The sequence below is a fragment of the Aedes albopictus genome, chromosome 2, assembly GCF_035046485.1.
Source record: "Aedes albopictus strain Foshan chromosome 2, AalbF5, whole genome shotgun sequence".
Taxonomy (NCBI): domain Eukaryota; kingdom Metazoa; phylum Arthropoda; class Insecta; order Diptera; family Culicidae; genus Aedes; species Aedes albopictus.
Window position 1 is genome coordinate 206,516,389 of NC_085137.1, and position 11,635 is coordinate 206,528,023.

The 11,635-nt window shown below is 47.2% G+C and overlaps 3 protein-coding genes across 3 annotated transcripts; all 3 read right to left on the reverse strand.

The window, feature by feature from the left end:
- Window positions 1-1,412: 1,412 nt before the first annotated feature.
- On the reverse strand, window positions 1,413-3,961 carry LOC134286332 (uncharacterized). Its single transcript, XM_062847936.1, has 2 exons — window positions 3,797-3,961; window positions 1,413-3,632 (listed from the first exon to the last, which is right to left on the reverse strand). Exons 1-2 carry the CDS (start codon window positions 3,959-3,961, stop codon window positions 1,413-1,415), a joined length of 2,385 nt encoding a protein of 794 aa, XP_062703920.1.
- A 47-nt stretch (window positions 3,962-4,008) lies between these two features.
- On the reverse strand, window positions 4,009-5,043 carry LOC134286333 (uncharacterized). Its single transcript, XM_062847937.1, has one exon. It carries the CDS (start codon window positions 5,041-5,043, stop codon window positions 4,009-4,011), a length of 1,035 nt encoding a protein of 344 aa, XP_062703921.1.
- A 1,698-nt stretch (window positions 5,044-6,741) lies between these two features.
- On the reverse strand, window positions 6,742-8,169 carry LOC134286334 (uncharacterized). The gene has a single exon (XM_062847938.1). The coding sequence runs from the start codon at window positions 8,167-8,169 to the stop codon at window positions 6,742-6,744; it is 1,428 nt and encodes a 475-aa protein (XP_062703922.1).
- Between the last annotated feature and the right edge of the window lie 3,466 nt (window positions 8,170-11,635).

Below are 11,635 nucleotides of genomic sequence, written 5' to 3' on the forward strand. Positions count from 1 at the left end.
ATGCATATTCAAAATTTCCTAATTTTTGTAGCCGGGAACTATTTATAAAATGCATTAACCCTTATATGGCCGACAGGGTACCCGGGTACTCAGCGCCCATTTAAAAAGCACGGTGTAGATAAAAGCAAAAAGTTTGTCGGACACATAACGGTTAAAAGTTTTTTAGCGTTATATCGATTGAACTGTCATTCTATCCACGGAAATTGAAATAGTTTTGTTTATTTAACCATCAAAACAATAGAATTGATTCACGAAAAAATCATGTTATACTCAGAAAAAAGAGCTCTATCGATTAGCAATATTTTATTCATTAAACACCCCAAATGTTTTGAAATTCATTTGAAGTTCGATTAGCGCTGATCCGGCTCTGAACCCTGTCATCATAAAGGGGTGTGCCAAACCTAGCGTGGGTTCCCTGCTTGCATAAATAGATAACCACCAGCACTATTGGCGACTACTTCATTTGCACTGAGAGATAATGTCTTTGAGGAGGACCCAACAGGAACAGACATAACTATGTCTATGAGCGGTGGGTTGGCGAGATCGTCACCACGACGGGTGAGGGCGCCAGCAGAGGAAGCACCGACCTTCAAGGAAAGATGACAAAGATATCAACAAACCACTTTTCCATGTTTTACGATAGTGACCCCGAACTTTTGGCCGATACATCATATTGAGGGGTGACCCCAAACTTTTGGTCGATGACATCAAGGATTAATTTACTTAATAACTTTTTTTCTAGATTTTTAAGCTAAGTTCTGTAAAAAGCAGTTGAAAGCTAATAGAAAATGGGTCATATTACCGCTCTCATCTTAAAAATTGGTCGACCCAATTTCCAGCGACACTGCCGTAAGTTTATATTCATTTTTTAGAAAATTTGGCAACTTTGGGTTAAGTTTACATACAAAATTTTTTGAAAAAGCTTTGATAGGGCAGGATCGTGGCTTCCAGCTGGGATTGGGATCACACACGGGCAGAACACTACCGAGGCCGGTCACTATCGGCGGAACTGGGCACCACAAGAATTCACCACACGAAAACTACTAGTTTTACACTTCTGGATCACTTTATTTGGCGTTTTGGAAGAAAGAACTTTATTTCTCGAAGGTTCGATTCTTACTGACTAACTTTATTACTATACGTTCAATTTTTACCCTACGTTGTGTGAAATCTTTCCTTTTGAATTTGCTATAAAAATACTACCATAAAATTAAATATTTCAAATTGCTACCAACTAACTGACAGCACGGTTACTGTAGCGTACCTGCTTTCGACAGCTAACAGTTTGAGAACTGTCATCGCCGCCACCTGAAATTCAATAATTTCACTACTACTACTGCAATACTTCATTCTACGAATTCAATGAGCTAGGAAGGCTTGGAACAATTGTTTACAAATCACTTTTAGCATTTCTAGGATTCAGAACATTCCAGGGGCAGCAGGCAAATTTTCGTTATTGGCCGACGGATAATCCCTCTGCTGGTTCGTAGATCTACGACTCGGATGAGCCCATCTGGTCCAGGGATGACATCGACGATTCCCGCTAACGGCCACTTCACAGGAGCGAGAAACTCATCGACCACGACGACCATTCTTCCAGGTTGTATTTCTGTGTTCGGGATGATTCGTTTGGTTTCCTTCTGCAGCTCTTGCAGATACTCTGCCTGCCATTGATGCCAGAATTGTTGGATGCGATGACGTAGCCTCCGATAATGATCCAGTCGGTTGATGGGAGTCTGACTACAGTCGTCTTCAGGCAGAGCGGTTGCCGTAGTCCCGATGAGGAAGTGTGCTGGTGTGAGGACGGCTAAGTCATTCGGATCCTCGGTGAGCGGTATCAACGGACGGGAGTTCATTGATGACTCGATTTCTGCCAGCGCTGTTGTCATTTCTTCGAAGGACAGCCTTGAGTCGCCGAACTGTCGGTGCAAGTGTTTCTTCGCGACCTTAACTGCCGCCTCCCATAATCCACCAAAGTGCGGAGCTTTCGGAGGAGTCATGTGCCATTGGATGCCCTGATTCGCAAAGTAGGTGGCCACATCTCCGGATGATTCTTCCTCCTGTAGCAGCTGGTACAGTTCGCGAAGTTCGTTGCGAGCACCTTCGAAGTTTTTTCCGTTGTCGGAATGGATATGTGCCGGACAACCTCGACGAGCGATGAATCTTCGAAGTGCGGTGATGAAAGCTGGGGTAGATAAATCGCTCACAAGTTCCAGGTGCACTGCTTTTGTGGCGAAGCAGACAAACACGCTAATGTAGGCCTTGGTTGGAGACGCTCGTTTGTGGATCGCTCTGATGTATACTGGTCCAGCGTAGTCAATACCGGTGACGGAGAACGGACGACTTGGAGTGATTCTCTGTATGGGAAGCTGACCAATCTGCTGCCTGGCGGGAACGGGAGAGGCACGAGCGCATCGGAAGCAGTTTCGCATGACGCTGTTGACTACTCGTCGACCTTGTATGGGCCAATATTCTTGACGGATGGCTGTTAGAGTCACACGGCCGCCACCGTGGAATAGTCGCAGGTGGTAATGTTTGGCAACTAACCGTGTAAGTGGATGGGAACTAGGAAGGAGGATGGGATGTTTGGACAAGTAAGGCTGCTCGGAGAGGCGCAATCTACCACCGACTCTCAGGATTCCATCCGGGTCAACGAAAGGACTCAAAAGGCGCAAAGTTGAGTGTTTGGATACTGACTTCCCCTTCCCCAAGTACCTTATCTCCTCTGTGAATGCATCGGCTTGGGCTAATTTTATCAGACGCATTCGGGCTATCGACATTTCATCCACAGTGATCGATTTTGTAATCGATTCCAACTCGGGTTGTGACGACGTTGACGTTTTGCGACGACAGGCGTTGATGAAGCGAAGACAATATGCTGTCACTCGAGTCAAGCGGTTGTAGGAGGATGACGTGCTGAAGATTGGGTTCGCTTCGGGTTTGTTTTGGATCGCCGCCACCATCTTTCGCCGTTCTAGGACATCTTCAGGTGTATTCTGCTGCTTCGCTGTTACAGGCCACTCAGTTTCAGGTTGTTCGAGCCACGATGGTCCACGATGCCACAGTTCACTGCCGAGAAAGTCGTCCACCTTCATCCCTCTGGTGATAAGGTCCGCAGGATTGTGTTTACCGGCGACGTGATGCCAACGAGATCCCTGGGTGGTGTTTTGTATTTCCGAGACCCTGTTCGCAACGAAGGTGTTCCAGGTGTACGGGGGTGAACGCAACCATTCCAGAGTGACGGTAGAATCAGACCAGAAATGCGATTCGGAGATTGGCATATCGAGTGCATCGACAACCTTTTGGTGCAATCGTGCAGCGATGACGGCAGCAGACAGTTCCAGGCGGGGGAGAGAAATTCGTTTTAGTGGTGCTACCCTCGATTTCGAAGCCATTAATTGAACCTTAGTTCTGCCCTCGGTGTCGGTGGATCGAGCATATATGCAAGCGCCGTAAGCTTGCTGGGATGCATCTGCGAACGTATGCAATTGGACGGTGGAATTTGGTAGGAGGGCATATCGGTCAGTTCGGTAGGAGGATATTCTAGGCAATTCGATACGGTAGCTGTTCCACTTCGCTCGTATGGTATCGGAAACTTCCTCGTCCCAGCCGCAGGGTTGCAGCCAGAGCTCCTGTAATAGGATTTTCGCTCGTATGATGACAGGTGCAGTAAGCCCTAGTGGATCGAAATGTTTGGATACTGCGCAGACAGAATCGATCTTTTTGTGGGTGGGCCGCTGCTGATATCAGGAGTGGAGTCGAAGCGCAGCTGATCAGTTCCGGGTTCCCAGCTCACTCCCAGCGCCTTGGTACATTCGTTGTTGTCGAACTTTAGGGTTGGCTGAGTACCAATTTGTGACGGATCCAGTCCCTCCAGCACATTTGGGTTGTTCGATGTCCACTTTCGCAGTTGGAATCCACCTTTTGCCAGCAGCTCGTCCAGTTCCTCTCGGGTTTGCATTGCCTCTCCTCTGTGTTTGCTCCCCCTATGTAGTCGTCCACGTAAAATCACTTCTTGAGCACCGGTCTACCAAGTGGGTGGGCATCTCCCTCGTCCGTAGCCAGCTGCTGCAAGGTACGGGTGGCCAGGAATGACGATGGCGCCAGCCCGTAAGTAACTGTGGCCAACTCATAGGTATCGATGGGGTCGTTTGGATCAAATCTCCAGAGAATCCGTTGCAGTGGAGTATCGTCAGGGTGGAGTAAAACTTGCCGGTACATTTTTGCAATGTCCGCTACTAGGGCAACGGGATATTTCCGGAAACGGAGGACGAGGGTCAGTAATTCGTCCTGAACAATCGGACCAACTTGGAGGGCATCATTAAGGGAATATCCGGTGGAAGTTTTGGCTGATCCATCAAATACCACACGGACTTTCGTGGTAGTACTGGCCTCCTTTAGGACAGCATGGTGAGGTAAGTAGTGGACCTGTTGCGGTTCTGGTTCGCTTGGTGGGACAAGTCTCATGTGGCCAAGTAGAAGATACTCTTCCAGGAAGGTGTGGTATTCTTCTTTCAGATGCGGTTCTCTGCTCAGCCGTTTCTCAAGGCAATGAAAACGACGAAGGGCCGCGGATTTAGATTCACCAAGCATGTGGTCGAAGTTCGGATGGCGAGGCAGACGGACCACATATCTCCCCTCGGGAGTGCGAGAAAAGTGGGAGGAATAGTGAGATTCACACTGCTGTTCTTCCACGGAGTAGCTTGGTTGATTTTCCACTTCTTCGATGCGCCAAAAGCGTTCCAGTGCTTCCTGGAGGGGATCGGAAAGTGAGACGTGGCAAGCTACGGGGGGCAATGTGATGGGCTTTTGGTTTCTACCGGTCACAATCCAACCGAAAACGCTTTCGACAAGGACAGGATTCTCACCTTCTTCGACTCGGGTACCAGGGTTAATGTAGGTGAAAAAGTGCTCGGCTCCGAGCAGCATATCGATAGCGCCGGTCTTGTTGTAGGTGGGGTCGGCTAGGGACAGATCTTTGGGGGCATGCCAGTCATCGGCAGAAGAGGAAACCACAGGCAAGTCAATCGTAATACGGGGCATGACCAGAAAATCTAATCCGATTTTTTTTTTTTTTTACTTGTTCGTTTATTTGGGAGGCTCGGGCGCCACATGGGCATAACTGAGCCGAAATCTTTTGTTTTTACAATGATTTTACATTTTACAATTTATTACTGCCTTAAAACTATGTTAGTTTGGGAAGCCGAAGTACTCGCGGCTGTTTCGTGGTTAAGGATTGAGAAAAAAAAAATTAAATAAAATAAAATTGGGAAGGAGGGATTTATGGGTTTAAAACTAAATTATTTGCTAACTTATACTAAAACATTGATGGGACAAATTGTCCATATCTGTAACGGAACCAAAATGAAAGGACTTTATCGGTAGAAAACGACAAGAAGAGGACAAACGGAAGGGGGATGACGACAGACAGGGGCGAATAACAAAACCAAAAGGCGGACAACGAAAACAAGGAACGTACTACATCAAACTCTGACATCAACACGTTTCAAAAACTGGTAAATCAGGTTCATGTATTCCAAATCAAGTCCTGCCAACACTTCTCTAACGGGTTTCTGTTGTTTTCCTCGGACCCGGAGAATTTCATGCAGCTCAGATCTGACCTCACGATACTCATTGCATCCCCACACGACATGTTCGATATCCTGGTAAGCCACGCCACAGACACAGAGATTGCTTTCTGAGAGTCCAATACGAAAGGTATGTGCGTTCAACAAATAGTGGTTGGACATCAACCGACACATCACACGAATGAAATCGCGGCCTAAATCCAACCCTTTGAACCATGGCTTCTTCGACACCTGTGGAATGATGGAGTGCAACCATCTACCCATCTCTCCATCTCTCCATTTGTGTTGCCAGCTGATCAAGGTCTCCTGACGGGCCAATGCAAAAAATTCGTGAAGGCGATTTGACGCTCGTAAATATCGCCTTCGCTAGCGCCCACCTTAGCCAGAGAGTCCGCTTTCTCATTGCCCGGGATTGAGCAATGTGAAGGGACCCAAGCTATGGTGATGATGTATGAGCGTTTGGACAAAGCACTCAAGACTTGGCGTATTCCATTCAGGAAGTACGCTGAGTGCTTCATCGGTTTCATTGACCGAACAGCCTCCAGAGAGCTTAGACTGTCGGTAAAAATGAAGTAGTGCTCAGGTGGAAGAGTGCGAATGTACTCTAAGGTGTAGTATATAGCCGCTAGCTCAGCAATGTATACCGAACATGGCTTTTGAAGCATGAAGGTGGCGCTATGAAATTCGTTGTAGACACCGAATCCAGTCGAATCATCGGTTTTGGAACCATCTGTGAAGAACTGTCTGGCCCCGCTAACATGCCCGAACTTACTTGCAAAAATTTGAGGAATACCTATGCAACGATAAGATTCCGGTATACCGGTGATCTCATCCTTGATAGAGAGATCAAAATCCACAGAGGAGCTGTCGAAGTCTGAGAAGTTGTCACGATTGGTGTTAACCGGAGATGGGCTTACCTCCAGCGTCATGTACCAGTAGTACACACTCATAAAACGAGTTTGGGGATTCTAGCTAATCCGATTTCGAAGTTCGAGGTTCGCGATCGGATGGTGGCACTGACAGAGTGGTTCACGTTGGAGGAGGACTCACCGACACCGAACACAGGGATGCTGATCTTTTTCCGCTTCAGTCGTAGAAGTTGGCATAGCCGATCGCTGATAATATTGGATTGCGAGCCATTATCCAATAATGCTCAGGCGGGATGCGCTTGCCCATTGCAATCAATTACCATCAACACGACCGTCGACAACAAAACATTCGCGTTCGATGTTTGGGACGAATTGGTTGTTTGAGTAGTGACAGTATTCGTGGATGTGGGTGATCGTTTGCTGTTGATTGTTATGGCTACCTGCTTCGTGATGGGCTTCGTTGAGCCTGATGCTGTGTTAGACGAGGTGGACGATTGATCGGCGTTGAGTGGGTGGTAGCCGGGGTGGAGCAATGAATGGTGTCGTTTTTTGCAGTGACGGCAGGAGAATTTCGACTGACAATTGCGAGCGAGGTGGTCTTGGCGAAAACAATTGTGGCAGAGATGGTGTTCATTCACAACTTGCAGTCGTTCGGCAGTGGACATTTTCTCGAATTTCGGGCATTGAAAGAGTGGGTGATGTTGATCGCAGGAGTGGCATTTTCGAGGGGTGGCTTCGGTTACAGCATGGGAAACGGTTTTGTGGAACGATTGACGACGAAACATTGGTGGTTGGTGATTCGATGCTGGCTGTGCTTGGTGGTTCACAGACATGGATTCCAGCACCCTGATGCGACGTTGGAGGAACTCGATAAGACAAGCATAGTCGGGGTTGTCGGTGGTTGTAGCGAAGTCTTCCCAAGCCTTTTGTGTAGCGTCGTCGAGTCGGAGGCATAGAAGATGCTCCAACATAGTGCTCCACGAGTCGATTGGCTCACCAAGTTGGCGGAGGGTTTTGGTGTGGCGCTCATACTCGTCAACGACGGAATGCAGTGCGGCGGCGGATTCTTTCTTCATTCGGGGGCAGTCGAGAAGGGCTTGTAGGTGACGTTTCTTCAGAAGGTAGTCGTTAGCATAGCGAGAGACGAGTGCTTGCCATGCAATGGTGTAGTTGGCGGAGCTGATACCGATCGACTCAATGAGTTGAGCTGCTTCTCCTTTCAGAGCAGCGCGGAGGTAGTGGAATTTCTGAATGTCGTGAACTTCGGGATTAGAATGGATAAGGGCGACGAAGGTGCCGTGGAATGCTAGCCAATTATTATAATCGCCGTCGAATTCCGGCAAGGTGATGGTTGGCAATTTGATACCGGAGAGCCCGGAAAGAGACGATTGGGGAATTGCGCTAGTGGATGTAGGTACTTTGGGGAGGAAAGATTGGAGAGCAGCCTTGATTTGGAAGTAGCGGGTTTCGTTGTGGGAACGGAAAGCTAGGTTCTGTGCCATACCTTGATTGGTTACTTCCATGTCCTCGAGCTGGGTCTGCACATCCTCCAATCCTATCCACACGGTATCGAGGTTCTCGAGTCGCAGTTTCACCTGGCCTTGGTCCCGTTCCGCCTCGTACTTCTCGACGAACTGCTCAGCTCGTCCCAGTGCTGCGATGAGGGTCGTACGGCGGTTGATGAGCTGTTGCTTCGAGCGATTGTCCGCCATTGCGGAGGCAGGTTATCGTTGGTCGCACTGGATAGGATGATACAGAGAAAGACCCGGTAGAGCCGGACAAACGGAGTAGAGGATTTGGAGCGGTACTAACCTTTTCAAGGCTAGGTTTGAGCCTTGTATTTTATTCGAAAACGGCAGTTGGCTTGCGGATTCGGCGATTTGGTTTCACGGTTGATACTCGGTTGACGGTTGGCAATGGCGTAGGTCACTTGCTAGCGGTCCTTGCCACACATCCAGAAGGTTCGAGATTCTCCGGATCGGACACGTGGTTGGAGAAAAAGAGGAAAAAATCTCAAGGCACCCGCGGTAAACTTCTGCGCACTTCGGAATTATACGTACCGAGTGCCTAATCAGATTAGGCCTTGTATCAAAATTCAAGCGGGAACTCCGGAGAAGCTTCTCGATGGCGTCGGAGTACAAAAGGGTCCGGGGAAGATGGCGATCTTGTGAATACCCTTGCGGCACACAATGGTGCGGAACGATGGCGGCAGATAGCGTCGATGTCCGTTATGCGATGGCGGGAATTGTGGGAGGAAACCTGATCCTGGTCACGGCACCAAGATGATAGGGCAGGATCGTGGCTTCCGGCTGGGATTGGGATCACACACGGGCAGAACACTACCGGGGCCGGTCACTATCGGCGGAACTGGGCACCACAAGAATTCACCACACGAAAACTACTAGTTTTACACTTCTGGATCACTTTATTTGGCGTTTTGGAAGAAAGAACTTTATTTCTCGAAGGTTCGATTCTTACTGACTAACTTTATTACTATACGTTCAATTTTTACCCTACGTTGTGTGAAATCTTTCCTTTTGAATTTGCTATAAAAATACTACCATAAAATTAAATATTTCAAATTGCTACCAACTAACTGACAGCACGGTTACTGTAGCGTACCTGCTTTCGACAGCTAACAGTTTGAGAACTGTCAAGCTTCTTTTAAATCATGTTCAAAGTTTCTTTGACTCATTATCTTTTGAATAAAACCTAAGGTTTTGAAATCAGACGCAAATTGGCGGAGATATGGGCCTAAAAAAATGACATGTTTTTAAGGGGGTGACCCCAAACTTTTGAACGGAAGTGTATTTACTACTGTAGTTTGTTTCCACTGCCAAATAACCCGCCGGCCTCCCCCTCCTGGCCGATGGACCAGCACTCCTCCAGGCAAGATTTGCTTTGCTCGCTTTCGACAAAAATGAAGCCTACAGGATGGTTAAACAGGCCACTAACACAGGGATATAGGCGCGTATGCGGACAGGAGTTTCATGCACGCATCAGCATCCCTGGAACGTTCTCCCAAGATCCCGAGATCCCTAGATCGTGGAAACGTTGTTCCCACACCAAGACACACGAAAATGGGCTTTCTTCCGCATTGGCTGTGTTTGGACGAAAAAGTGATCAGTGAACCACTCGGCAGTTTTTCTTCCCTTCTGTTGGTTCTGTTTCAATTACCAAGCGGTGTATGTTCTCTCGTCGAGTCGCATGGTTCACGAAGGAACACAAAGAGGATACTCCGATATAAACAAGCTGCGGCGATGAGCGGGCATCGCTAAGTGTAACACTTACCGATGATCGCTCATCGTTGGCTTGGGGCAACTGTGAATAATCGTTATTTTCATCAGTATTTAATGCGTTTTCGCTTTAAAAACGTGAAATACTATTTAATTTAACTGTATTCATGACGTTGCAGGTTGTGTAGTCACAATAAAAAAAGAATTATGGCAATAAAATATTCTTACCGAATGCATCGCTTTCATTAGCGTCATCGAGCATCTTCTCTCTTGATTGCGCTCTCGTATCGAACCGGGCAAGAGAATGAACAGCATTTCGGGGAGCGTTCCCGAGCATGTTGGTTCATGAAATGTTACAATCGCGAATGTATCACTTGCTGAGCATGGACCATTCAGTGGTTCGCGATAAAAATCCACACACTGGGCTAAACCGTCCAAATCCAGGTTGCCCGAGTGACAAACGAGGAACTCATTGCAATAGCGCAGTCGCTGAACGTGAACCTCGAGATGTTAACTACGACAGCCAGGATATACGCCAAAGGCGAATTTACTGAGATGTGGAAAAAAAAAATAGATTGGGTCTGCTGCCCAAATACGAATAGTCAGCTCAGCTGGCAACCCGATGGCGTACAGACCAATCTGTCTACTGAACAACGCTGTGAAGCTGTTTGGAGCAGATTTTTCTGTCGATGCCAGATGACTCTAGGATCTCTAAAAAGCAATTCGGCTTCTGGAAGGGTTGACGATGGCATACTCCTGATTCTCTACTGAATATGGTTTAGCTTGACGTTCTTCCGGCGTACGAGCTACGTGCTCAGCCAACTGCAGCCTGCCGTGTGTTTTTGCTTTACTATATCTTTTTCTTGACATACAAATTGACGCCGCCAGTTGGCAACCTCCAGTTTACCGCCGAGTATTGTTCGAAGCACTTTACGTTAGAAGACTCCAAAGGCTCTCCGATCAACTTCTCTCAACATCCACGTTTCATGGCCGTGCAGAGCGACCGCCAAAATCAGGGTCTTGGATACCGCGAATTTTATCGTCGTTTGCAGCTAACGGAACTTCGGGACTGGTTCGACAGACCGAAAAAGGCCCGATTTGTAGCCGCAACTTGTCTTCTCACCACGCGAGTAAGGGCTTGTCCATAAACTACGCTCTTAGGGGGGATAGAGAGTTTGGCCAAATTCTACGCTCCATATCAATTTCAAAACTTTTGAATGGACAAGTGTCCGGCCATTTGGCCGAATGCCGTTTGGCCGAACGCCATTTGGCCGAATGTCATCTGGCCGAATGGTCGTTTGGCCGGAATCCGTTTGGTCGAATTATGTTCAAAAGAATTCAGAGGAAGTTTTTGACATTCCAACTACCAATATGATCATCAGAAATATTTCCTTCTTTTAATCATAGAGTATTCTTTCTAGTTTTGACATTCAGAGATGAGTTGGCGTTGAATTTGTTAATATTTTATCAAAGATTTTTCCTTCTTTGAATCATAGGCTGTTCTTTCGAGCTATACTGATTGGAGGAATAGTGACATGATCACTTAAGTTCATCATTTATTTTCGGCCAAACGGCATTCGGCCAAATGACCCTTTCGGCCAAATGGCGTTCGACCAAACGGCATTCGGCCAAATGGCGTTCGACCAAATGACCCGGAACCGAATGGACAATAGTCTAGGAGCACAGGATAAGCAACATAGAATAGAAGCCACTGTCTATACAAGCTAATGCTGAAGATGGTGAAATAAATAAATAAAATAAAAAAGAAAACTAGTTTTGGGTTTAGATAGATTGATGCACACACCGGAGTTTCACACTAATTCATCGATTCTGTGCATTGGTCTGACGTACCAAAAGGCCTTATCAATTGTAGCCAACATCTCCCAATCACTAAATCATTTCCATGTGACAGCTCTGAGCTTCCTGTTTGTGGATATTTGTA